The 26,652-nt window shown below is 39.1% G+C and overlaps 1 protein-coding gene and 2 long non-coding RNA genes across 3 annotated transcripts; all 3 read left to right on the top strand.

Annotated features, from left to right (window-relative positions):
* The first annotated feature begins 1,183 nt into the window (after positions 1-1,183).
* LOC144005392 (coiled-coil domain-containing protein 39-like) lies at positions 1,184-13,054 on the top strand. The gene is made up of 20 exons (XM_077503525.1): positions 1,184-1,444; positions 1,888-2,007; positions 2,094-2,240; positions 2,329-2,487; positions 2,562-2,654; positions 4,425-4,553; positions 4,762-4,953; positions 5,275-5,378; positions 5,472-5,604; positions 7,777-7,971; positions 8,065-8,229; positions 8,306-8,443; positions 8,726-8,934; positions 9,104-9,236; positions 9,416-9,575; positions 9,661-9,767; positions 10,386-10,526; positions 10,612-10,791; positions 10,940-11,028; positions 12,446-13,054. Exons 1-20 carry the CDS (start codon positions 1,346-1,348, stop codon positions 12,537-12,539), a joined length of 2,787 nt encoding a protein of 928 aa, XP_077359651.1. The 5' UTR covers positions 1,184-1,345; the 3' UTR covers positions 12,540-13,054.
* Positions 13,055-14,631: 1,577 nt separating this feature from the next.
* Positions 14,632-17,038, top strand: LOC144005387 (uncharacterized). The gene is made up of 4 exons (XR_013279549.1): positions 14,632-14,923; positions 15,055-15,141; positions 15,217-15,293; positions 15,367-17,038. It is a non-coding gene; the product is annotated as an uncharacterized LOC144005387 (long non-coding RNA).
* A 5,154-nt stretch (positions 17,039-22,192) lies between these two features.
* LOC144005380 (uncharacterized) lies at positions 22,193-24,828 on the top strand. The gene is made up of 2 exons (XR_013279548.1): positions 22,193-23,941; positions 24,045-24,828. It is a non-coding gene; the product is annotated as an uncharacterized LOC144005380 (long non-coding RNA).
* Positions 24,829-26,652: the final 1,824 nt, after the last annotated feature.

Raw genomic sequence — 26,652 nt, 5'->3', positions numbered from 1 at the left:
TATATATATTCTTTTTTCAAGTGTATGATCTTTTATCCTTTTCACGTTTCAATCCATTTTACTTTGTCATACTGCGACATTTAAAGGGGTACACTAAAACCAACTTTTTCTTCTTTTTTTGTCTTTGTCCCCCTCTCTGATAAACTGTATAAAGTGGTGTCTACTAATGCTGTCTACATGTCCTGGTCATTATTTTGACATTTTAGTGCATGTTTGTTGAAAGCTTGAATTTAGGGCAAAAAGCATGTTTGGTGCCATCTTAAGGTTAAACACTGAGATAAATGCAATTTGGCTGTTTGTCCTCTGATTTCACAAGAAATGGCCGACTACGTCACTTGTGGATCGTGACGTAGTCGCGACCCAGCCACTCACCGGCTCAGTCTTGTACACGCTTCCTTAAACGCCTTCTTGGCAAGTTGCTGCTGTCAATCACAACCAGACCACGCCCAACCTGCTCCCCATTCGCAAACCAACGGTCTTCCAGGCAACAGCGCTGATATCAAATCTTATGAGGACTCGTGGAGCAAGATTCTGATTTCCTGTTGAGTTACCTTTTAATAACCTTGCGAACAAGCTGAATTCTCGCTGTATTTGTTCACAAATACTACAAGAATCCATCTTTACTGCTCACACAGATCCCTTCGCAACCTACCTTTTTTAGTCCGGACCAATCAGGCGTTGTTTAGGGTTGGACATGCAGCTGTGACGAAACCAGGAAGTGCCGATACGAGACCGAAGACATGTTCAACCGTTGCCATGATTGGTCAAAACAAACATTCACAAGATGCCGCATCGTCCAATCAGCTCGAAGTACTGTCCAGAATGTCCCACCTTTCTCGTGCAAATCACTGGAGAATTACCCTGAGTGAATCACAATTATCAATCTGGCAATTGGCTGAAAAATAAATTTCAAAGATTTCAGTGGTGTATGGAAGATTAAGTACGAAACTTCTTGTTTTTCACGACAATGTTGTCACATATTTATTTTACAAATAAAGTAACAGTTATAGGACAGCTAATATGTTGTGAGTTATTGAGAGATTTCACCAATGATTACATGAGAGAACTGCATCATTTGTGTACTTTTACTAAAAATGACATTTCTCCCTTGTCTGTCCTGTTTGAGAGGGCTTCAAGCTTGACTGCATGCTGCCGCCTCCTGGTGCTCATGTTTAAAAAAAATAAGACCTGAATGGTTGCTAGGAGAGACTGACAACAAACACCAGTCCTCCCAGTTTACAGCAGCAACCAAGTGATAGTAGAACAGCAAGAAGAAGAAAAAAGAAAGAAAGGAAAAAAAAACAAAAAACTTTCAAGATCATTTTTGAGTCAAGATTGATGTAAAATGTTAAGTGTTGCCATGGCGGTTTTACCAGAGGTGGGCTGGGAGGAGTGTTTCGCTGTTCCAGGGGCCAATGCTGAAAACAAGACTTTAATTGAAGAGGTGAGATATTTATGTATTATAGAGAGGTAGATATTTGAGATATATGAGATATTTATGTATTAAATATACCACTACTGTTAATTTATTTTGTATTTGACTGTTGAATTTGAATTTTTTATTGCAAAATTAAATAAAATTAGGAATATATTATATAAGAAAACATCTGCCAATAGAACAGGAAAATTTACTTGGGAAGATTTCTTCAGCCCTGAAACTAGTGCATTTATGCTAACTACACCTACAGAATTATAGTTTGTATTATTTTACGACAAATTTATAATCACTAATAAATTTCTCAATAAGAACTTGTGCTACCTTAAGATTCTTAAGGAAAAAAATGTTCATCATCTTGGCTAGATTTTAGTTTATGCAGCTTGTGACTGATTCTTCCTTTTGTTGATCTAATTCTCTCCCATAATTCATGTCATGGGATATTTTCACAGATTACCAAGAAGAGGAAGGAACTTTTGCAACTGAAAAGCAAGCGAGAGTATCATAAAGATCAAACACAACTTGGAACGGAATTCCTGAAACATGTTAAAGCAGAGCTGGGAAACATGGAGGTATAAAAAGAAAAAAAAGGCAGGGGAAAATGTTGTTATTACATGCAAAAGTTCTGATGAGTATGCTGTGTGGTTATTGTGCAAAGGCCCTGTGCCAGGCCAAAGACAGAGAAGCAGATTTGGTGACACACCTGACTGCTGTCGCAGAGAGACAAATTGGCCATCTGGCGCAGGAGAACGCTCAGATGGAAAATGAGCTTCGATCTTTGGCTGAGAGGAAAAACAGGCTTGAGGTCGATAAACTACCAACCTTTCCTCGAAATATCAAATCGCAGGTGCTGCAGTGTGACCACTGTATTAACTTTTTGCCAACATGATCAGAATGACATATTCAAGGCGCAGCAGAAGCTGGAGCAGTTTCGTACCCAAATGAAGTGGGACCAGCAGGCCATGGATTCTTTTTTGGAGGAGTCTGCACGGAAAGACGACGATGTGATGGCCTTTGTCAAGTATTCGCAGCAGGACGAGCAGAGGATCAAGGTCATAAGACTAGCTTGTGGTTGAAGGCCTCGGAAAGCCAGATTAAAATCTTGATTTTCTGTCCCATCCCACAGTCGCTCACTTTGGCCATTGACAGGACGAGACTGGAGGCCAATAAAAAGCGCAAAGCACTTGACATGGAAACCACTGAAACCTTATCAGCTCAGGTACAAGGCAGAAAAATGTATGATTGAGTCTTGCATGGTTCTTGGCTATGTGACTGAATGAATACCATGGATAGGACAAAAACAATATTTACTTCACAACATAACCTTTACACTAGCTAAAAAAAAAACAAAAAAAAAAAACAAAACAAAAAAACTCACTTACACCATAACATCTTCTCACACTCACAAAAACCTCTTGCAAATAAAAAAACCCATCTCAAACTCACTAAAGTCTCTCACACTCATAAAGTCTCATTATCACAGTAGAACCTCACACACCAAACGTCTCACCTTAGCCCAAAAAAAAAACCTCACAATCACAAAAAAATCTCTCACATTCACCAAAAATCCTCTCACACTCCCCAAAAAGTATCACACACCCCAAAATTGCTCACACAACCTTCTCACAACCTGCACACTTAAAAGAAAAAAAAACAACAACTCCCTCCCTCATTGGAAAACAAAAAAAAAATCACCAAATAAAGTCACCTCCAAAAGACACGCATAACTCGTGATCTAAAAACTCAACAACCACAACAAAAAAATAAAACAACAAACATTTGTAACAAACTCATGAACTAAACAATCACATGCAAACATCTAATAAGTTCTTTTTTTCACCAAAGTTTAAAGAGGAAGTCAACCCCCCAAAAAATTCTTGACAACAGTATAGTCCATGCAGCCCAACTAGTTTTAATACAGTACTGTATTCTGGTTACTATTGAGTTAGTGGAATATGAGTTAAGCAGCAAAAATTAGGTTCAGTCATTTTCAAAAGGCGGCCATTTTGCCACATGCTGTCGAGTGAAATGGCACATTGATCTGAATATATGACTGGGTAGGCCAAGACAAAAACGACCCTTGTGAGGAGTAAGCGGTTAAGAAAATTGATGGATGGATGTTTACAGGAGGGAACTTATGTTTGTTTTTTTTGTTTTTGTTTTATTAAAGAATTATAACTGTAACTCAACAAAAGATACCTCTTCCAAATCTAATATTAGGGTCTAAGGAACTGAGCGATAACAGAAAAAGGGGGTCTTCAAAGCAGCACATAGCATCCAGATATGATTTTTTTACTTGTTAAAAATAGTGACCACCCCGACCACAAACCACCCACCCCCACCCTGCTTCCAGCCTTATACTAGCTGCCTACGAGCTGTATATGTCTCATCTGTACGTATACCATATAGTTTAGATCCAGTAGTCTGCTCGTGAGATGGGAAGAGCAAGATGGCCGCCCTGTGACTTCAACGGGTTGCACCGACGGGCGTGTATGGGCTATCGGCTATCCAGTCATATATTCAAGTCAGTGGAAATGACATCACATTTGCTCAGGTCTCAGGTAACAACCAATCACAGCTAAGCTTACAGAAAACAGGTGAGCTCTCATTGGTCGTTACCTGAGCCCTGAGCAACTGTGATGTCATCTTCAGTCGACAGCAAGTGGCAAAATGGGAGATGGATAAAAATGGATGGATGTTGCATCATAACTCATATTCCACAAATGTAATATTAATCAGAATGCCATGTTTAGAATAGTGAGGTCACATATAACATATTTTTAAGAAATGTTTAACGTTGACTTCCTCTTTAAAGTTGTTGTTGTACTGTAAAGGTGGAGATTTTTTGCGTGTGAGAATTGTGGAAGTTTTTTGCTTATATATGAATTCAATGTTATTTTGGCCTATTAGGTACCTTATACATCTCGTATATTAAAGAAGAGACATACTGTAAAATACACTTTGAATCGAAAATTTCCTGTTCTGTCAGATTGCTTTAGACAAGACAACAGCACATTTGCAGCAGGCTCACCAGGAAAGTGAGCAGATCATCCACCGGTGGGAAAGGACCATTCAACAGATGAAGCAGAGAGATGCTGATATGCAACAGTGGGCTCTGGTAACCAACCAATAACATTCAAAACACAATGTGAACACAGTCAGTGGTTTTACTACATATAAAATTTGGAGGTGGCCAACTGCCTTATATCGGGTAGAAAAGATGCCCCAATTTGCCATTCTCGAATCAACTGGATGGTAATCTGACCCAGGAAAACCACTGACAATTCACACCCGTATAACCCACACGAGTCCATTCATCATTCCAGAAACTTGCAGAGACCAATCAGATCATCAGGGAACGGAATGGCTCCTTGACAGAAATGAAGCACTTGCACGACTCGCAGCTGAATGACAACAAGGAAAAGGAGAGGAAATTGACCGCAACCAATCGTGAAGCCACAAAACTGCGGCAAGAACTAAAGGAGCAGGAGAAGAATTACATGGAGATGCAGGATGAGGTAAACATTTCGGAGTTGTGTACTCGGAGCCTATACAAAGAAAAATCTGCCAAAAAGTTGGTGATTGCCTTTATATGCCACAAGATGGTGGCAAAGAACTTTGTCCTATTATAAAGACTATATGGTATGACTTAATGAAGCTCCTCCCATAACTTCAACATGCAACACCAACAACATGGCACCCAAGCAATATTTGTATATATTAGACGTGGCTTTGGCCTGAACACAAGAACAACAAAAAACAGGATAGGCACTAATATGCAGAGCTTTACTGCATTCCACCTAAACTAATTGTGGATTTTGTTTGACTCATGTTTGCAGCTAAAAAGTTGTAAAACCTCACTGGATAAAACAGCTTCCACTGTGGAGTCGATGAGGTTCCACATCTCCAGGCTCAAAGATCAAATCCAGAAAAACAATTTCAAGTCAGTCGCATTTACTCCATTATTTGTCATAGCTGTAAATGGTGGACAACGCAGAGCTTGGGAAATAGTTTGTTTCTTATTGTCTGATTGTAGACTGCAGCAAACCTTGGCACAAAATTCTGCACTTGAGGAGAAGCTGAAAGCTGCGACACAGAACGCCATGAGTGAGAAGGAGAAAGCTGCCCAAATGGAAAAGTTCCTCACAAATGAGGAGCAGGCCATTAAGGTGATTATTCATACACTTTTTCCTTACCATTATTATCTATGTTAGGTCCGGTACACACGTATTTTCAACTCTTACAAAAATTTAACAGTTTTGGTCATATAATGTGCAGTGTGTTCTGATAACCTCAGCACAGAGCACCACACACACACATACAGATTCTCTTCTTTCTATCTCAAACTTCTCCAAGTCAGAAATCTTGTGTGATCACGTGATCTCATAAGAAAAAGAACAGACGTGGCCAAATATCCACTGATGTTACCCAAGTATTTCCAAAAAGGTAAAAAGTAGATTCTATCAGAAAAGTCTTGCTTTGGGAAATACTTGCTGCCATCTAGGGTACCCACTTCATTACAAAAAGCAGTAAAACTTGGTTGTACTTATTTACAGTCATTTTTCTTGTTCCTCAGTCAAATAGCTACTTTGGTTGACACCACTCCTTCACATCACAGATTACAAAGTCAAATGATTTGAGAATAGTCTGCTTTGCCCACACACATGAAGATTTTTGGTCAAACACGTTCAATATTTAAGATTGTTGGAGGCAGCTTGTTTTGGCCTTTATAACCGAGACAAATTGACACAACACACACCAGAACCCAAGAAAATTTTACAGGACAATGTTATTAAGACATGCGGGCATTTGACATATGTCCTTGATCATGGAGGTGGCAAATTTGGGTCATAAAAATACCAATTTTCTTTATGTGTGTACCCGACCATCATTCTTTACTTACTAAAATTGTCATCAAATTCCGTGTTCCCTGCATGTGACGGGCCTCAACACCAACATTTGCGGTTCATTGAATTTGTATGTCCCTCTGAAGTACCTCAGCCAAGTGAGCTTATGCAGTCACTAATCCACAAAACTAAATTTCCTGCCCCCTGTTTCTTCACAAAACAAATCCAGATGTGGCAAATCCAGGTCCAGAAGTAAAAACCCTTCCACAGTTTGATTGTAGCCTAGCTAGCTAACTAGCTCTCCAGTGTCATGATTTGGATGTGGTGGATGGACCCAGAGGCGAAGAAAACAGGCAGGAAGAGGACTGACAGTAGTTAGAGTAACTTTATTGACAGGCTGAAACGTGAGTAGACTGCGCTTGACGTGGGCAGACAGGGCAGAACATAGACTGGCGTGGACAGACTTGGCGTGATGAACGGGGACAGAACTGGCATGACGAACCTGGACAGATGTGGCATGACGAACATGGACTGACTTGGCGTGGACTGGCTTGACGTGATGCGGAGACGTGGTGTGGATGACTAACAAGAACTAGAAAAGACTCAATACCGCAATGCAACATGCAACGCTCCCACACCCGCGTGAAACAAACACCACTTCCTTATACCAACACTAATGAGACAATAACCAGACACACCTGGGAAACACAGCAGGCAGAAGGCACTAATTAGGTCACACAAATGGGGAGGGGTGACACACACAGGTGGACAAGGTTAACAGTGACAAGACTAGGGGAGACAAAACTGGACAATAGACAACACAAACACCCAAAACCAAACTAAAACCCAACCACCCAAAACCGAAACATGACACCCGGGTGCTCATTTGCCTGCTGGTTGCGTAGACGCACCTGTGGCTAAAGCCAAACTGTAGCAGTTTTGTGTGTGTGTGTGTGTGGGGGGGTGGGGGGTGGGGGGGGGGTGTAACTTTCTGCACATGGATTTGTTACCTATGCACAAGACTAATTATCAGGATTTCTCTCCACTGGCAAATGGGGTTTATTGGGGAGGAAGTAAGCAATAATGCTTGTAGTTCACTTCATCATTGTTCATTGGTTACACAAGTTTTGTGAAACCTCTCCATTTGCGCTACAACTGACTAAGACCCAAATCTTTTTATATCCAGTATTAGAACATTCACAGTTGTAATTGTGTTCGAGCTGAGTTGCTATGAGGCAGCGACACACTCACTTATTGTTACTTAAAACTGCAACACTATTCAGACAATATCTATAACCATTCTGACTATCTTGACTATTGATGGCACTGGACACTGAATGGAAAGAATATGTAATACTGGGATTAACAGTCTTATACAGTATGCAACTAAATGTGTCTTATTAATGGTATTATTGCTGTCTCTACTGTAGTTTTGGACATCATTACATTGAACCAGACAGTGGACAATAGTTATGTTTTATTTTTTTGTACAAGGGTTTGGATGTCCAACTGCGTGAGTGCAGGGAGGAGCTCTTCCGTTGTAAACAGCATGTTGACAACCTCAAGAGAATGGAGAAGGACTCTTTGGCTCAAGAGTTGTGGAGCAAATCCACCATCACGAGTCTGGAGCGAGAGCTCAGGAAACAGGAGAAACATTTGATAAGACAGCAGATGATCTTAGGTGAAAAGGTATGCTAACAAAACAAAGAACTACAATGAGATTTGACTGCTTGGTTGTGACCAAGCAGTCACACATCTTTCTTTTACACATTTGCGTCATAGGACTTCCAGATCATCTTTTTGGAGAAAAAGCTTGCTCGACTGCAAGGTGTTCACGACTCAGATGAAAAGCAAGCGTTAGAAACGAAGATCAGTGAACTGACCAAAGCCCTTGATGAGATGATGAAGACATCCAGCAAAATTATCAGCGCAATCAAAGAGACTGAAGTCAGCCTGTGGGCAGTACAATTCACCAATCTTGACCAATATTTCCACATCTCATGACAAATGTTGTCTTTGACAGGGTGATATTCGCTACTTGAGGAAAGAAAATGACAAGTCAGCAGCTGAGAAGGAAGAGCTTTCCAACAAAGTTGAAGAGTTGAAGCTAATCAATAATAACACTGAAAGAGAACTGAAGAGACTCAGCCTCAACAAACAGGTATTACGCTGTGTGAAACATTCTACTTGATGTTTTTACATTTGAAGGAATCCACAAAGGTTGAATGACACCTTCAGGCAAAAGCAGGTTCACCTCACAAGGTTAGAGAAGGTCAAATTAAGGTAACTTGTAAAGGCTACAGTGTAGCATATCCCTGCCGTTTTGTAAGTAGTGTATTTTTTAATTAATAATTATGCACACAACAGTTAAGTTGGAGACTCTTCCACAATTTGATCCGTTGTGACCATCAGTGTCACCATTCACGATGTCGCTCATCATCAGGAACAAATCGTGGAGCAGAACATCTTCAAGTTGGAAGTGAAGCGTAAGAGAGATCTTCTGTTCAACAAAGCCAACAGCGTGCTGTCCTTGGAGAAAAGGCAACTCAACGTGAAGAAAGCCATCCAAGAGAGGCAAGAGGAGATCCGAGTCTACAGTCAAATGCTCAGTCAGGAGCTGAAGACCACTGAGCAGGAGAGACAGAGAATCAGGTGATTGTGTCATACTTGTTTGTAACAGAGGTTAAGTCTCAAATACCAGAATTCAAGTTTCAAGCAAGACTAACAAAAAAAAACAATCCAGTCAAACCATAATCCTCCATGTCAGCCTTTGATAGGCTATTCCAGTGAGTCCGCTCATTTCAGAATGATTCCCTCACAGTGCTGACCTGAATGGAAAGTTTTCCAAGATTGACGTCATGAAGAAACATTTTGAAGTTGTGACCTTTACAATGGCAACCCTTGGTCAGGATGAGGACGATGCGGTGAAGTGTCAAGCTCACTACATCGCCAAAGTGAGAGGACCTCAAACACCATCAGAAACATTCAATTGTTCAGTGCAGTGATGCCACTAGATGATGGCACTTATTGATTTATTATTCTGTTTCCATTTATACAACACATTTAGAGCTCTTTCGGAAAACACTGATGCAGCATGTGTAACGATCATACAATATACTTTTCCCCCCACAAGGCGGCGCTACAGAGAGCAGAACTCATGGAGCAGGTCAAGCATCTAGCTGCCAAAATCGGCAAGGCTGAGCAAGAAAATAAAGCTCTGGAGAATACAACGCTGTTGTTCAATATCAGCAATTCTGGATTCCACACGTCAGTCAACAAAGCAAAAGAATCCAGTCAGTCCACATTCATGTCAGTAACTAGGAATGACTTGCACAAAACTCTTTGCTTATTTAGTTCTGCTACTTCGTCTTTCGACAGGTCCAGAATATCAGGAAAAAATCAAGATGGAAGAGCAGTTGCGTTTGGCTGAAGACACACTTGCGTACAAGAGAAGACAAGTCAGAGGGCTTCAGCAAGACCAACAGGTTATTCCGATTTCCTGTCGTGAGAGATCAAACTGAATGCGCACGTCACCACACAATGTTGTTTTTCTCATGTTAAGAAATCTCACTCAATTTCATTTTAAGACAATTTATGAGTGAAGTTGACCTTAAAATAACTACTACTCTTAATTTAAGAGGAACAACAAATGCTGGCCCTTAGGAAAGGATGGAGAGAGCAGTGGGAGAAGGGAAACGGCACTAAAATAGGCCAAAATGCCACAGGGTGAGGCAGGCCAGGAGACTTGTTGAAGACTACGTGTGGCTGAACCAAGTAAGTGTAGAAATTTGATATATTTCTACAGAACTGCTATATTTTTCACAGGTAAGAATTATAATTGATCACTGTAGGGGGAGCCCTAGAGCAGTGTAGGAGTGCTGCAGGGTGGACTATACCATAAAACCTTGAACATTTATTATCTTTACATCAATGCTTTTCATAATAGAAGTCAGCGATCTGCATGTTGCCTCTTAATCATTAATTATCATTCTGTAGTACAGTATACTATTTCATTCCTTTCATTTTCTTTCTTTCTGTTCTTCCGAATCATCCCACAGACCTGACTTACAGTATGTGCTTTTCCCCTTGATGGTTTTGTTCAGGAACTGAACAACACCTTGGAGAGTCTCCTACAGGCCAAACAGGTGGAGAACCAAAAGATCGAACACACGCAGTCCCTCATCAGCAAACTGAATCGGGAGGTTGCGTCCCAGCAGGAAAAAATGAACAGAGCCACAAAACAGGTTTGATGCTGCTTAGTTAACATTTCTCCGTTAGTACATTTCAGGAGCTTTCTTTAACATTCTGTATTTTTACTCTTCCTACAAGTGCGCTAAACTGACCCAAAAGATCCGCTCGTCAAGAAACAGCAAGTCAGAAACTTTTGAGGAGAAGGACATCAAACTGAGACAGTTGAAGGACTTGAACAGGAATATCAACAAGATGCTCAATGATGCCACAAAGGAGAGACCTGACCTCAGATCAGTATTGGAGATGTACTTTCTACAGGTAGACAACTGGAAGACGACAGGAATTTTGCGGGATTTACCTAACATGATGGACATTCATAGGATTTATAGAAGTCAAAATAGTTTAAATAAGGACAAATCCAAATGTTAAAAATTGTATTTAAGGTTTAATTTTCTTTCTCTCTCAGGCCAACTTGTCTTTTCCGTCTCCTCCGTCTACTCCCAGCAGCCACCGAAGCTCCAAGACCAACTCAGCACGCATCTCCACCTCTTCCAGGTCTGACACCTACACATTCGCACACACGCAGACAATCGGGGCCCTATTTTCCTAGGCATCATGTGCACATGCGCTCGTCATAAAAACTAGTGAATCTTAATTTTTATAACAGGGCAAGTCTTGTTTATCATTTTTGGGAATTTGGCAGAACGTGCTGTGCCTTGCTAGGTGTCCTGGCAGATGGAGGACACTTACTATTATAGCTAACAATTTGGTGACTGAAAGTAGACTAGACTTTAGACCAGTTTGGAGCAGGTCAAATTGCATTGTAAAAAAAATCCTGGTCTTGAATATCCAATAAACGGTAACTACTTCTCAATTTTACTGGGATTGAATGTACAATAACCAGAATCTAAATTTTACAGAACAAAATAGTATAAAAACAGCATGTTCTTGGAAAATGGTACTTCATTTGCTGGACTACCTTACAAGGCCCTCAAAGTGCTTTGTGATTTCACTACTCATTTCACTGCATCAGAAATTACTCATGGATCTTTCACACCGTCACACTGCACTGGGATCGAACCAACAACTTCAGGGGTGCAATCCGACCACACTACCACTGACCCATTCTAACCTGTTATTACCAAGCTATCAGTAAGGACTGTTGAATCTACAAGTTTAAAGAGCCCAGTTTGTATTTGTACAGTTTTTTTTTTTTTTTACAGAATTATTATGGTAACCACAGCTTCCATGTTTTGTTCCATAACAAAAAACAAAACAAAACAAAAAAACTTTTTTTTGTTTTTTTTACACATGGTTTTTACTGTATATCTAAATATTCTTATCTGTAATATGAATTTGTAAAATGCTTGTTTCTTTTGGCATAAACAAAATGTACCAAATGTACCAAAGAACCTACTGACAAAAAGTGTTATTTTAACACTCCAATGATGTAATTTTAACTATTCGAATATTTTACAGTTTATCTGTGTTGAAATTACAGTAATTTGTGAATTATCGCCCCAAAAATGATCTTTTTAACATTTTCTTACCGTCAACAGTTGTTTGGTTCGGAGTTTTACAACATATTAATGTAAATTACATAATGCTTTATTGTATTTGTATTTACAGCTTTCTTCCACTGTTAATTCAACAGACATTTTTACAGTGTGTGCATCAAACCCACTAAAGCATTGCAACATAAAATATCATGCAAGCAAACCAAAAACTCCACCAGTTGCCACTGAACACAACCCAAGTAAATATAACAATCAGGTTCTAAATGATGAATTTCTTTAAAAAAAAAAAAAGAAAATAGAAAAAGATAAATTACTTTTCACATTGGGCCAGGGCAGGCAGATTTGGATTTCGTCCCTCCTTACTACTCTTTATTGGATCGACAGTTTCATGATGGGGTAAACATTCCATCAATAAAAAGTGTCAAAGCGTAAAAGTATTGTTCTCTAACCTGCAGGTCTTCAGTTTCCTCATCCAGCAGACATGGGACCTCATCACCTCGGGGTTCTTCTTTAGTGAAGACTGTGTCCCTGAGTCTGGATCTAGAATAGTACAGAAGACTTTATTGTCTGACACCAATGGTGAAAGAAATTCTTCTTCGACCAGGCTGTCCAACACATTTTCATCCAGACACATTTCATATTAAAAACACGATGTAAAGGAAAAACTATACAGAATTCAACTAATTCATGCGAGGAGGTGCTATGTTCTATTTTAAGGTGTTCAAAATGATTATGGCAGAGGGAATGAAGTTTTTTTTGTAGCTATTATTCTGGGCCAGTGGGACTTTATACCTCCAGCCTGATGGTAGTTACTGAAATGAATGGTGGAGGGGATGAGAAGGGTTCTCTATGGTCAGGGTGGCCTTCCTGCTTACTGAGCTGCTGTACAAACCAGGGGTGTGTGGAATGAACTGCATAATTTGCTAGCCTGATTTATTATACAGAGAGTTTGTTTTTGTTTTTGATGATGAGCAAATTGTACCAGGATGAAATGTTATTGTAAGAATGGGTTCATTGAGTGAGAGATAAACCAGTGTTACAATGTCCTTGTGAATATTAAAAGACCTCAGTAGATGAAGCTCTGTTGTGCTTTCTTGTAAAAAATAAAATAAAATAAAAAATAAAAAATCTTGTATATGAAATAACCATTTTCTCTTCCTTGTTCAGCCAGCAGCAACTTGAAGAATCCATAGTTTAATAGTCCTTAAAAGAAGTTCCACCAATTGAAAAAAAATAAAAGTTCTAGCTTGTAGGGATTTAAAAAAGATCACAATATTGTTAAAAAAAAAGAAAAGCTCATACTAAAACAAAAAGCACAATATTGTGCTTTTGTACATAACAATGTATATAAACCACCTACAATCTCTAATAACAATATTGAGGCACTTACTTGGTAATGCAAGCACACATTGATCGCTTCACAAGCAAATTAGGTTCCCCTTCATCTGACAATTAGCATAGATTTTAAACATAGAAGGCCAAAACATCCCTAATGAAAATTAAATTGCACTAATAAACTACCCATAGAGGGTGCTAGAACTGCACAAATGGAAATCAATCTGACTTTTTTTAACAGATGGTTCCTTTTAAATATTGTGAACATGACGACGACGATATTGTGGCAGTTTTAATATCACGATATTGCCCTTATCGTGACATCCCTAGTTATGAGGTTGCTATTCTCGCTCCAGAATGAACCTTAGAAAAAAGTTTACAAAGCAATGTTTAAAAGCCAGTTTTTTGTGGCCTAAAAAAATGAGACCACAACAACTCAAGCACAACTCATTTGAAAGAAAAAAAAACTTTGTGAGAGGGGAAGTAAGAGATGAATGTCTCATCAAATGTCAAATGTGGAAAAAGTGCTATGGTCCGATGGAACCAAGTTTGAAATTTTTGGCCATAATTTCAAAATCTATGTTAGGTGCAAACACAAGACTGCATATAACCAAGGAAAAAACACCAAACCTAAAAGTCTATAAGAACATATCTTATTTGGGGCTAATCAAGGCGGGTTGTAAGCATGTGCTGACCATTTTTCTCGAGTCTGAATGTGATCGGTGATTGTCACATCCCAGTTAGAGTAATAAGGGGGTGTGCACACTTATGCAACCACTATTTCAGTCCCCTAGTTTTAAACATTGAGAGGTCACATATGTGGTGGGGAAAAAATGTCAATCTCGGTCTCACTTTTTTTAATGCTACAAAACCAGAGATTTTAACGTTCGGTGTAGACTTTTTATGTCAACTATAAACAGTTTTTTGGAGTCCTGTACTCAAACTGCAGAAAGAACATGGTTCATCACCATAATGCCTCATGGAGCCCATAAATTAAAAGAAACCAAATTGGTATTGCATTTATTGGCCACTAGGGGGATGTATCATCACACCATTTCTTTGGGTTATTTTTTTTTTTCTGTAAAAATAAATGACGTTATACACAAGAACAGCTCTTGTACTATTAGAAAACTTGATCTATGTACACAAAAGTCCCATTTCATTTAAATGTTGTTAACAAATCTGTTTAAATCTGTTAATGAGCACCTCTCCTTTGCTGGGATAAACCATCTCACAGGTGTGGCCTGTCAAGATGCTGATTAGAGTGTGATTATTGCACAGGTGTTCCTAAGTTTACATTCAAAGCAGAACCATCAATTGGGATACAGACAGTAAACCTACTTCTCCCCTTTGTTGAATTCTTACTTGACAGGACAAAAGAAAACAATACGGTACTGTGCACACACCTTGTGTGAGTGACAATGAGGTGTCACTTCCTGGTACAGAGCAAAAGTGGTCAGAGGAGCTCGGTGAGAGCAGAAGGAACATATTCCCACGACTGAATACGCACTTTTTTGTCCGACACGACTTCTTCATCTTCATAATGCTTCTGCTGCTCCTCCTTGTTGTGTCTTTAACCTCATGTGCTGGAACAACAAGTGAGTAAATTCAACTTGGTTCGGACGTTTATTGATATCATTTTCAGTGATTGCAAGAAAATAGAAACAAAGCAAATATGATGGTTTAAAACCAGTTCTACTCAAAAGCAAAATCATTGTTGATCATATAGCAGATAGTTCTTCGACCACCTTTACGACCACTACAACTACAGCAGCACCCAGGGGAACCACGAACTCAGCACCTCTTATATTGCCAGGCAAGTGCTTTCTTCTGCTTACAATTTCCATACAAGCATCTGTTTGAATTCTTCTAAAATTGGATTTGCATGCAGTTATGGCCATTTTAGAGACAAGACTTCTGTCCCAAGTTGACTTAAATGGCACAGAAGCACTAACCTTTTTGAACAAGGTAACTCGAAACTCAGTTTTGAGACCTCAACAAACATATTGATAACAACTGTTAAATTATTTATGTGTTTCAGCTCGCCACGGTCTTGCACTTGGACTCAGTTGGGCCAGTCTACATAACGATGAAGTCGGTCATAGAGCTTTAAAATGTGTTCTGAAACAGCATACGTGGAGAAATTCTGTCTGACTAAAAGGTGCCTTGAAATATGAGTCCGATTTGCTCCGTGACCATAGTTACAACTCATTCGTATCGCAACTAGCTTTCTCAAACTGGAATGATTGGAAATTCCATGACCACATTACAAAAACATTTTGGGATTTTTTTGTGTGTTTTTTTTGTTTTTTTAGCCTCTGTAAAACTTAAAGGGATATTTGACTTATTGAGCCATTCTCAGCAGTAAACAGTATTTAACGTCATCATTTTTCATGTACAATTAATAGACTTAGACTTAGACTTGTCTTTATTGATCCCTTTGAGATGGCTCCCTCTGGGAAATTTACATGTCCAGCAGCAACAAGAACAGATAATAGAATAATTCAATCAATAAATAAGGTTATTACACCAAAGATTGAAATAATAATACCTTTAAAAGCAAATTTTTTCCCATTTGCTGATTACTGAAGATTACATCACCTGTGCTGAGGAAATGGGTAATGACCAATCACGGCTCCCTGATTTCTGGGTGTGGTCTGCAAACTGGGCCATGATTGGTTGTTACTTATTTCCTCAACACAGGTGATGTCATCGTCAGTCGACAGCAAGTGGGGAAAAAATGTTTTTAAAGGAATTAATTGGATGTAAAATACATTTATTTTGACACCCAAACTTGAATCTTGCTCCTTTAAGGTGTAAGGCAAAGTTATGCGGTTGTTTTCTAAACACGTGTACAGTAATTCTGTTTATATGTTCAGTTTGATATTTAACTTTAACTCGGAGTGACATTAACCCCGGGTTTTCACTGGATGCGGTTGCGGTGCGGTGCGTCTTGACTGCGTGCTCCGGACGGGTCAATTTTTTTTGTCAATCCACACCGGCTCCGCACAGCTGCGGTCCGGCAGCTCCGTCGCCGCCCACTTCCCAACGTGTCTCGCGGGACCGCGCGCGCGCGATCATGTGGCATTTCACAACGAGAGGTGGACTTCTTTTGATTTAACTTTTTCTTCTTCTTCTGCTATGAGATTCCATGCAGCATCCTTTTTTTGGTTGTCCTTGTAAAGTATATTAATAACGAGAGTCGGGTCAGTGCGGGTCCACTCTTTATTTCTGTCTTCCCCGTCCGGCTGCCGCTCAGTACGGCAACCGAGACGGGCACAACAAGCAATCGTGAACATCAAACTCACAATACATTACAGTCCTTATAAAAAGGATGTGCCGTGTCATATATTATTTTGTGGTTTTCCACCTCCAATATAAACCTCTCCTCGTCCATGTTCGCTGGTGTCTAAACCGTGAATGAGCACATGGCCCGGCGACGCCCACGTCATGTTTTGCTGAAAAACTTGCGAAATAGGAGCTGGCGAGTGTTTTATTCTGAAAGGTAACCGGAAATTTATTTTGAAACTGCCTCGGTCTTCCTGTCCCGCTCGATGTGTTTTGTGCTAGCTTGCCATTTGCCGGAGGCCTACCGCTGCGGCGTCCGGCAAAAATAGAAAATAGGTCTATCCTTGCGGAAGGCTTGCGGCACGCCGCAGGCCTTCCGCAGTCGACACGCAACGCACCCGCAAGCGGTGTAAACTGCACCATTCGAATGAATGGAATCTAACCCCGGGTTTTCACTGGATGCGGTTGCGGTGCGGTGCGTCTTGACTGCGTGCTCCGGACGGGTCAATTTTTTTGTCAATCCACACCGGCTCCGCACAGCTGCGGTCCGGCAGCTCCGTCGCCGCCCACTTCCCAACGTGTCTCGCGGGACCGCGCGCGCGCGATCATGTGGCATTTCACAATGACAAACATACAGAAAGTCTGCTCAACAGAGAAGCAGAAAGATATGAGATTCCATGCAGCATCCTTTTTTTGGTTGTCCTTGTAAAGTATATTAATAACGAGAGTCGGGTCAGTGCGGGTCCACTCTTTATTTCTGTCTTCCCCGTCCGGCTGCCGCTCAGTACGGCAAGCGAGACGGGCACAACAAGCAATCGCGAACATCAAACTCACAATACATTACAGTCCTTATAAAAAGGATGTGCCGTGTCATATATTATTTTGTGGTTTTCCACCTCCAATATAAACCTCTCCTCGTCCATGTTCGCTGGTGTCTAAACCGTGAATGAGCACATGGCCCGGCGACGCCCACGTCACGTTTTGCTGAAAAACTTGCGAAATAGGAGCTGGCGAGTATTTTATTCTGAAAGGTAACCGGAAATTTATTTTGAAACAGCCTCGGTCTTCCTGTCCCGCTCGATGTGTTTTGTGCTAGCTTGCCATTTGCCGGAGGCCTACCGCTGCGGCGTCCGGCAAAAATAGAAAATAGGTCTATCCTTGCGGAAGGGCTGTGGCACGCCGCAGCTGAGACGCAGTCGACACGCAACGCACCCGCAAGCGGTGTAAACTGCACCATTCGAATGAATGGAATCTAATTGCTTGCGTCGCCGGACCGCACCGCAACCGCACCGCAACCGCACCGCAACCGGTGAAAACCCGGGGTAAGAATGAAGAAGAAATGATGGCCTGCTAACTGCTACTTACTGTATCTCCAATTTTTGCTCAGCCTGAATAACAAAAGTCGTGTCACTCAAACTGTTAAGCATCACTGTAACTCTTTTTTTTTTTTTTTTTTTTTTTTTTTTTTTTTTTTTTTTAATATTATTAAATATTCCCAAAAATAACAAAAGATGTTGAAAGTTGTTGTTTTCTGGTGGGGCTGTGGGGACGCACACATTTTGAAAATGTGTTTGTTGGTCAGACATATTACTAATATGCTGAACTTTCTTTCATTTATATGTATACATTACAGGCTACATGACTTTTTTTTAAATTACATCTAAATACCACATCTAGTTTGACATTTTTTTTTTTAATCATTATTATTGTGACATTTAGAAAGCCGTACACCACATCAAAAATTCATAATTCAGTTTAGCGGGAAATGCAATAGAGGTATCCATGTTGAAATTTAGTGAAAATGGAGCAGTACATCCGTTTTACATTCCCTGAATAAAATGTGCAAACTGTGTATAATGTTACAGTGACTTGTAATTTTGAGTGTACTTTTAGGAATAAAGCCTCTGACTTATTTTTGATGAACACTTGGGCCTACGGTTAGTTACGGTAAGTTGTTTCTTTAAATGGAGTTCTTGGTGCAAAATTACATCAAATCAAAATATTCATACTCATTTGTATGTTGTTAAAATTAAAAGAAAATTAATCAAATTTATTTTAAGTTAAATTTAATCAATAACATTTTTAAAATTTTAAATTAACTTTAATCCTTGTTAAATGAATGAAATTAAGTTGGCAGTTTTAGAAACACCAACAATCAAAATGTTAAATATAATAGAAAATTCATGTTTACATGTATTCTATTTTATATATATATTTTATATATATATATATATACACACATCATTCATTATAATTATTTTTTTCTGAAATAAAACAAAACTATTTTATTTTGGTTTTACTTACAATAAATCAATTATTCAGTATAAATGAAACATTTTTTTTAATAGCTAAATTAATGCAACTGGACTCTTTATATGAAATGTAAATGCTCTCTTTGGAGGCGCTTTTGTGCGTACACCATCTCGGCATGTAAATGCACCACTAACCACCCACAATTGATTTGTTCCCAGTGGGTTACTTGTGTGAGAAACGGAAGCTGCGTGACAAATGCTGTTTGAGCAGGTTTGAATTCTTTCACTTCACCACGTTACCCCGTGAGCTGTAACAGTTCACGTTCACAATTTCGATGCACATGCCTGACACTTTTCATGTATGGGAACTGGTGATAATGAGTTCAGAAGTTGAAGGTGATCACATTTTCTAGACGATATATTGATCAATTATCAGTTGCTTCAAGGGTTTCATCACTGTAATGTGTAGAGATGACACTATGGCAGTTTGCATTATTTGTTCGGGTTAAAATAACGGAATTAAAAGTTGTGTGGTTAATTCTGTTTTTTTTTTCTACATAGTTTGTGTGAGTAAACTTCAACTGGAAGTTGCAATAAACAGTCAAGTCTCTTTCATGAAGAATTGTCATTTATTTGCCAAACTGCTGCTTGTTTTGAACCTGAGTTGGTTCACTGCCATTATACAGTGCTCTTATGTCAAATTTTTGCTCTCAAGTCAAGGCAAAAATAGAACTACTGTACTGTAAAAACCGCCATGGACATTTTTCTTGTTTGAGTTTGGTTTATTAAAAGGACAGTGTGCAGTAACATTAAAAAGATGGCTGCACCAGATTTAGCAAAATGCTAATTTCCATCTGTAGTCCTCATAAAATTACATAACAGTTAAAAACTACATACAAACAACATACGAAGCACCAAAATTACATTCAACTAACCTATGAAGTATCAGATACGCAGTACAGCATTGTTAAATTACATATCCTATAAAATAAAAGAGGCAGAATTATACACATCAATTTACAAATCTATAACAAGCACAAAATACATAAATCGTAGAGGTAGTAGTTATATGTTTGCTATTGAAGCAACAACAGTTATACTTGTGGCTGTGTCCATCAGACGGTACCCACTAGGGTATCGTCTGATGGACATGTACCCAAGTACTAAAAATGTGGACAGGACTGATATTCAAGGAGCCAGCCTTTGCGTGTGAAAAGCATTTCATTTTAAATACCTGGTACACTGTAAATATATGTTTTGTTGGGACAAAAATGATGACAACAAAAATAGTCAAGTCATCTTTATTTAAATAGCAAGTTGATATCTTGCCATTTTAAATTGCCTTCTTAATCATGACCAAATTCAAGTTCTTGCATCAACAGCTGTGGCACTGTACTACCAACAATGCTTTTAGGCATTCCACGTTTTCTTTTCTGTCTGTTAGTCACATGATACAATTTTAGTGGTACTCGGTATGGAAATCAAGAAGTTGAAGAAAACAAGGTGGTGTAATCCATGACTGCATAGTTATATAACCTAATGCCGATGTCAGACTACGCGATTTTTTTGTCTTACACGACAGTTGCGCCGTCACATTACCCGACAAATTCGCTCCGTGTCGTGGATTAGACACCAGCCGATCATCGCGTGTTGTCTTGCCAAGAGAGACGCATCGGCCACGGTTTGTCGGGGAGGTGGGACAAAAAAAATAAAAGAGGCAAGGACAGGCAGTGTTTGCGTGAATGGAGCAGGCATATGGGACAAGTGTGGTGTGAGCGCATTGCTTGAGCTCCCTGCTCCTCAACATTGTTTAAAATATGATTTAGTAGCCAACAGTATTTTAATTTATTTCGGCCTATGTGCACCGGAATAATTATAGCAGATTTTGTTAATTAATTTGTGGGATGACATCTTATTTTATCAAACACTGAAATATATTGTTTCTTTTTTACTGCTTCATTTATTCATATTTGACTTGTTTTAGTACGGTGCATTGGATAGTACGCCACTCACTCAGAGGGGGAAAAAAAAAACTTTCAAGTGGCGGCCTGGCCCAACTATATAAAAACGTGATCGATCCTCACTATATATGTGCCCATCCTTACTCATATGCCCAAAACTCTGAAATTATTAGAACAACAGTCACAATATATTTTGGTCCTCTCAAGTCGCTGTTGCCTGACGGGCTGTATGCGTGCGCGCTCCATGCAGCCGCAGCGCGAGGAGTGGAACCGTCACTTGCCTTTGGTGCCGGTTGGTGTGGGTTCGATCCTCCGCCTGGGAGAGGCCCATGTATGTGGCCTACAAGAAGTAGGCCACGTGTGTGAGTGGGTATATTATAAAAAAAAAAAAAAAAAAAAATGCAGCCGCAGCGCTGCAGCGGGGCGCTTTTTTCCCCCCCTCGAGATGCACCTGTCTGGCCCCATCCAATGAAATATCCAGGGGATAAATAAATAAATACGTAAACGAATAAATAAACAAATGTATACATAAATAAAAAGAGCTATAAAGTGATGTTAGTGTGTGATTGACGTTTCGCTCCCTCTCGCTATTGGTCAATGCGATGGAACCAAACGGACGACGACGTAGGTATGTCACATTATGCGTCAAGACGAGCAAAAATTCTAATATGCTAGACGTCGTGATCCCACTGAGCCATAGACCTCTATTAGACGTCTAGTCTTTAGTTTTAGACCGAAATTATAATAATACTAATACTAATAATACTATAATTGGTCTATTTTAGCCCAACTCGAGACGATACAATTAATCAAGTAAATATTAACTATTAAACTTAAAAAACAATTGGAGGTTGTATAAATGATGGAAAAATGTTGAATTACTACGATTTAAACAGTAATTGATCAATGTAAAGTGTCGTTCATATTTAGACCAGATTTAGACATCTAAATCAAGACCTCATATCAACCTCACCACATCTTGACAATGTAATTAAATACCTTATAATATCCCAAAAATAACTACACAACAGTTTCGGTTTAAAATAAAATGCCGGTTCGCACGAATGGTGAGCGGCAGTCCCAAGCATGCAGATGGTCAACACTTCCTCCTCACTAGGTGACAGCAACGCGCTTAAAAGAAGCTTACACTTCTGGTCAACACAAACAGAATGCCAACTGTAGTCGACTGTCCACGTCGGTTGCAAAACAAATACTTGCTTCTCGAAAACAGCTCGAAGAGCTGCTTATGGGTGAGTGCTCAGCGATACGTTATTGAAGTGTTATTTTGTTTTACAATGTTTAATTTATCTATCAGTCCGATTGTGAGTAAAACGATTGCACGCTACCAAGTTAGCTTAGTAGCTAACTTGTTAGCTTGCCGTTAGCTTGCCAGTTTATGCTGTTAGTTTGTTCACAGTTAAAGCAGCTATATGTAAGATTTAAAATTTCAAATCTCTACTGCCACCTGTGGCCGAAAACAAACTGCACGCTCGTACACGCTGCGCGCACTCGTACGTGCACGACCTCAATACTGAAGACTGGGCTCTTCATATCCAATTAAACTATGTTTTCAGAGGTAAGAAGTTTTATAATGTTATACAAAGCTGGCCACTTCACGGAATGAGATTCTCGATCCCCACTAAACAATTGATGTACACGGGACGTGCAGATCATATTGCTTTAGTCGGTCGAAGTCCAGTCCTGTGCTGTACTCCGAAACGATGTGCAAATTACGTCAATTAATTGGACCTCATTCCGATGTTAATATGCAGTTACATATTGTAGTCACCCCGCTCGACGGACGTCAACCTGATTCTAGTCATTATTAGTGTATGTCGCCCCCAGGCTAGCGTCATTGTGCATGAGCCGAAAGGTGGGCTGTCAGTTATGGAAATTGACGATTGTGAAAAACATATAGACCCATTCACTACTTAGTGTGATATGGCCGTGAATGTTGTCGCCATTCAGTAGTACCGTTCACATTCCGTTAGCATAATGTAGCTACAATAGGCTGTTTTCACGGAGGAAAATAAGGCAACATTTAGTCTGATTGAAACGCCGCGGAATGGAACGTCTGTTCTTCATAAAGTCATTCTGTTCTATTACATTCAACTTTGCCGCCCCTTTCACGCTAAATGTTGCCGTCCACCTCACTTTCACCCCAATAGTTACGACCGAGAAGTGATCGATCTTGAGCTTACTGCTATTTGAAAACAACACATTTTCTTCTAAATTTCAAGACACTCGCTTCTTACCTTTTGGAGTAGAAAGAAAGCCAGCTGTGAATCACTTTTCTAATCCAAGTCCGATATCAACTCTTTCCACCGCTGAAATGTCAAACCAATGTTCACTCTCGTTCTTGCCCGGCGTCGGTCACTATCAAGTTTAGATTTTTTTTTTTCGTGGCACTTGACATTGTTTTCATTTTTTTAAGCAGCCTTCCGCGGAGTAACAGCGGGTGTCTGGGGCAGCGAAAATCTGTACTAGTTCCGTCTTCGCGCGACAGGAAACAACTGACGAGGACATGCATGACGTCACATCCCGAAGACAGAGGGCGGGAAATTCGAAGGATTCGGACCGGACGCTTCCTAAATAATATTGGCCAGAGGCTTGTAGGAGTACCCATTGTGAACAGCTAAGATGTTGATCTACTAATTAGAATATGTTTTAGTCATAAATGGTCAAATAAAAAGGCTATTGTTAAGATATTTTTTGGGGAAATCCTACATAGAGTAGGTTTAAGTTGCCAATTTGTGTTACATGTTAGTTGTTTCATTTATAAATAATTTTGAAGATAAGTGCTTCCGAAGGTGTTAGGGAGTTAGTTAGCTTTTTTTTTCTTTTATGTTGGCTAGTTGCTACAATGTTTTAAATAAACATAATGATTATAGATTGTACATCAGCTGTTAAGATGCTTCGCTCCCAATAGTGAACCGTGGATCTTGTGTGATCGCAAGGAGTCAACATATCCAAAAGCACAGACAGAATGCCCCATCATTTTTGTAAATAGGCAAAGATTTTTTGGTAATTGGAAAATGTTTAAAACTTTCAGCTAACATTTATTTCATTCTTCAAGAACCAGGAAGAGAGTGTACGAATGGAGAAAAGAAAGGAGGTCATAAGGATTAAACAAATATATTTATTATTATTTTTTTTTTAAAAGGTCATATCCATAGTAATTAAAGTTATTGTTATTTTTTTATGTCTGTTTGTCTCAGAGTTTCAGACAAGAGATGTGGATACCCTGATTGCCATCCATCCAAGTCTTGGGGAGAAATCAAAGCTGAGAGTGGACAGTTGCCCATGAAAACTCTGGAGACTTTTAACATTCTGGGAAATTAGAAATTGGTGTATTTTTTTTTTCTGTGTTTTAATTTATGCATCACTGGCACTGATCTGTATACATGACTGTATAGCCCACACACTCCCATGCAAGCCGTTGAAGCCACAAGATGGCCTTTTTCTTTTATGGCTCAGTTCCTTAGACCCCCAATATTATATTTGAAAGAGACCTCTTTTGTTGAATTACAGTTATAATTCTTTAATAAAAAAATACAGGTTTCCTCCTGTAAACATAATGCAGCATATAATTTATACATGTGTTTAAGGCAAGTTGTGAAATGTCTGAAGTCTTCTTATGTTTAACAAATTTAAAACAAATCACATTTCTATAAGTACTGTCTCAAATGTCTAATTTTGATACTGTAAATGTATAGGATCGTATGCCGAGAAATGTTTCTTGGATGTAATAATATGGTGACTTCGTGACTTCAAAATGTATGTATACTGATCAGTGATCCCAAGCAGGTGATGTCTAAAAAAATTTTTTCTGATTATTTTTATTTTTAAACTATTTGGGAAATGTTGTTTATTAGACTTTGAGCCACATTTCCATATTATGAAAACAAATATGTATAACATATCAGTAATATTGTATAGTTTTATTGTAATATGTTTAATAATGTGTAAATAAATCAAATATATATTGGTTTCACATTCAAATGTTTGTGATGGTTGGATGTTTGAAAAAAAAAAAAAAAAAAAGCATTTAAATAGGATAGTTTGGTTAATGTTATCCAGTAGTAAAATAAGCATCATATTGGTGTTACTGAAACCTAATTAAAAGGTCCAAAAACACATGATGTGAATCGTCATAACATCCTGGAACTACATCAAGGATATCGCAGGTTAAATTTGGTCTTTTTTTTTTTCATTTTTTTTCTTTTAAAGACAACTTGATTTAACATTCATTTTTGACAGCTTTACTTTTAATATTGGTTCGCTGTGTTTAACAGACATTTATATGTCTAATGGAGTTTAACTTTGGTATAAAAGTGTAGCAAACGTCTACATTTAGTATATCACACGAGAGTCTAGGCGTAGATGTCTAATAGACGTCTAAACCTAGACGTCTAAAAAAAACTTTAATTTTTAGACCATATGTAGACCTTTTTTAGCCGTCTAAAAGACGTCTAAGCTTAGCCGTCTAAAAGATGTTTAAGCTTAGACGTGTAGATGTAGACGTCTAAAAAAACTTTCACTTTTAGACCATTTGTAGACGGTTTTTAGCCTAGATGTCTAAGCACCATTTGGACGTCTTTTAGACCGAAAAATGCTGGGTAGGATGGTCGTGAACCGTCCCGGACAACAGGTGACCAATCGGTGAACGTGTCACACTACACGGGCGACGCTACGTCAAGACAACCCAAAATCGTTTACAACATGCCCGTTTGTCTGCGACACGTCGGTCGGGCTGTTTTCGTGTAGTCTGACATCGGCATTAGAGAAACAAGTTAACCCTGTAAAGTGATTTAGGAGATTTGTTTCTAAAAACATGTTTGAAGATAATTGCTGAAATCATTTTTAAACTGACAAGTAGTTGCTATTTGTGGAGATATATTCTTCAACTGTTTTTCACTGTTTTTTGTCGTTTTTTTTTGTGTTTTTTTTTGGGGGGGGGGGTCAACAAGATCCAGCATGATCCAGCCAGCGTGTGGACAGAGACGTGTGTGAAAAAGACATTACTAGCCATCAGGGGGCTTTAGGTGGATTTTCAAAAATGTAGTTATGCGTACTGCGATTGGCTAACAACCAGTCCAGGGTGTACCCCACCGACTGCCCATAGCCAGCTGTGATAGGCTCCAGCACCCCCCGCAATCCTTGTGAGGAATAAGCGGTCAAGAAAATGGATGGATGGAGAGTTATGTAGCAAAGATTCTAGACAAAATAGCATGTTTGTTTTTTTTCCCCAGGTCTTGGTATTTGATTGACTGTTGATATAGGTCCACTGTATACTTTTTTTGACTGACATCATCACGCATTTGTGTCGTAAGAAAGCTAAGTGAAATCAGGCAAGCAAACAAAGAATGCCAAGGAATCAAACTCTCAAAAAGAACTGCTTTTTGATTTTCGTTCCTATAGTGTCTTTTGCCATTCTAAAAAACACTCGCTTATGGCATTAAAAAAAATAAATAAATAAAATAATCTCCAACTATTGTGAAATAACACAAACATTTTTTTCAGATGTTATCTTAAGTGTTTTTTTGTTTTGTTTTTTTGTTTTGTTTTTTACATTTTAGTCAGTTTATTTTTATATTACTTAAAGAGATCGTTCAGATTTTTTGACATGAATCTCTATTTCATCCTCCCCTCCAGTGTGTGCGATCAGCACTGACTTACCCCTGACAGCGTTCGGTGACACAAGTTCTGGTCCGGTGTTGGGCGAGAGGAAAATAGTTCAGCAAGCTGGCTGGGGTCTCGGAAATAAAGCGTTTTTCTTCTAAAAACTATTTGTGTTGAAAAGCGTGATACATTTGCATCACAATA

The sequence above is a fragment of the Festucalex cinctus genome, chromosome 1 (assembly GCF_051991245.1).
Source record: "Festucalex cinctus isolate MCC-2025b chromosome 1, RoL_Fcin_1.0, whole genome shotgun sequence".
Lineage (NCBI taxonomy): Eukaryota > Metazoa > Chordata > Actinopteri > Syngnathiformes > Syngnathidae > Festucalex > Festucalex cinctus.
Note: the sequence above shows the minus strand (reverse complement) of the source record. Positions and strands in the feature narration are given on the sequence as shown.

What these genes read in the sequence shown, in the direction of transcription:
- LOC144005392 (XM_077503525.1), top strand. Translation starts at nt 1,346, where the DNA reads ATGTTAAGTGTTGCCATGGCGGTTTTACCAGAGGTGGGCTGGGAGGAG. An exon ending in TGAACAGAGCCACAAAACAG is followed by an intron (nt 10,527 to 10,611) that starts GTTTGATGCTGC and finishes TCTTCCTACAAG; the next exon opens with TGCGCTAAACTGACCCAAAA. An exon ending in CGCATCTCCACCTCTTCCAG is followed by an intron (nt 11,029 to 12,445) that starts GTCTGACACCTA and finishes TCTAACCTGCAG; the next exon opens with GTCTTCAGTTTCCTCATCCA.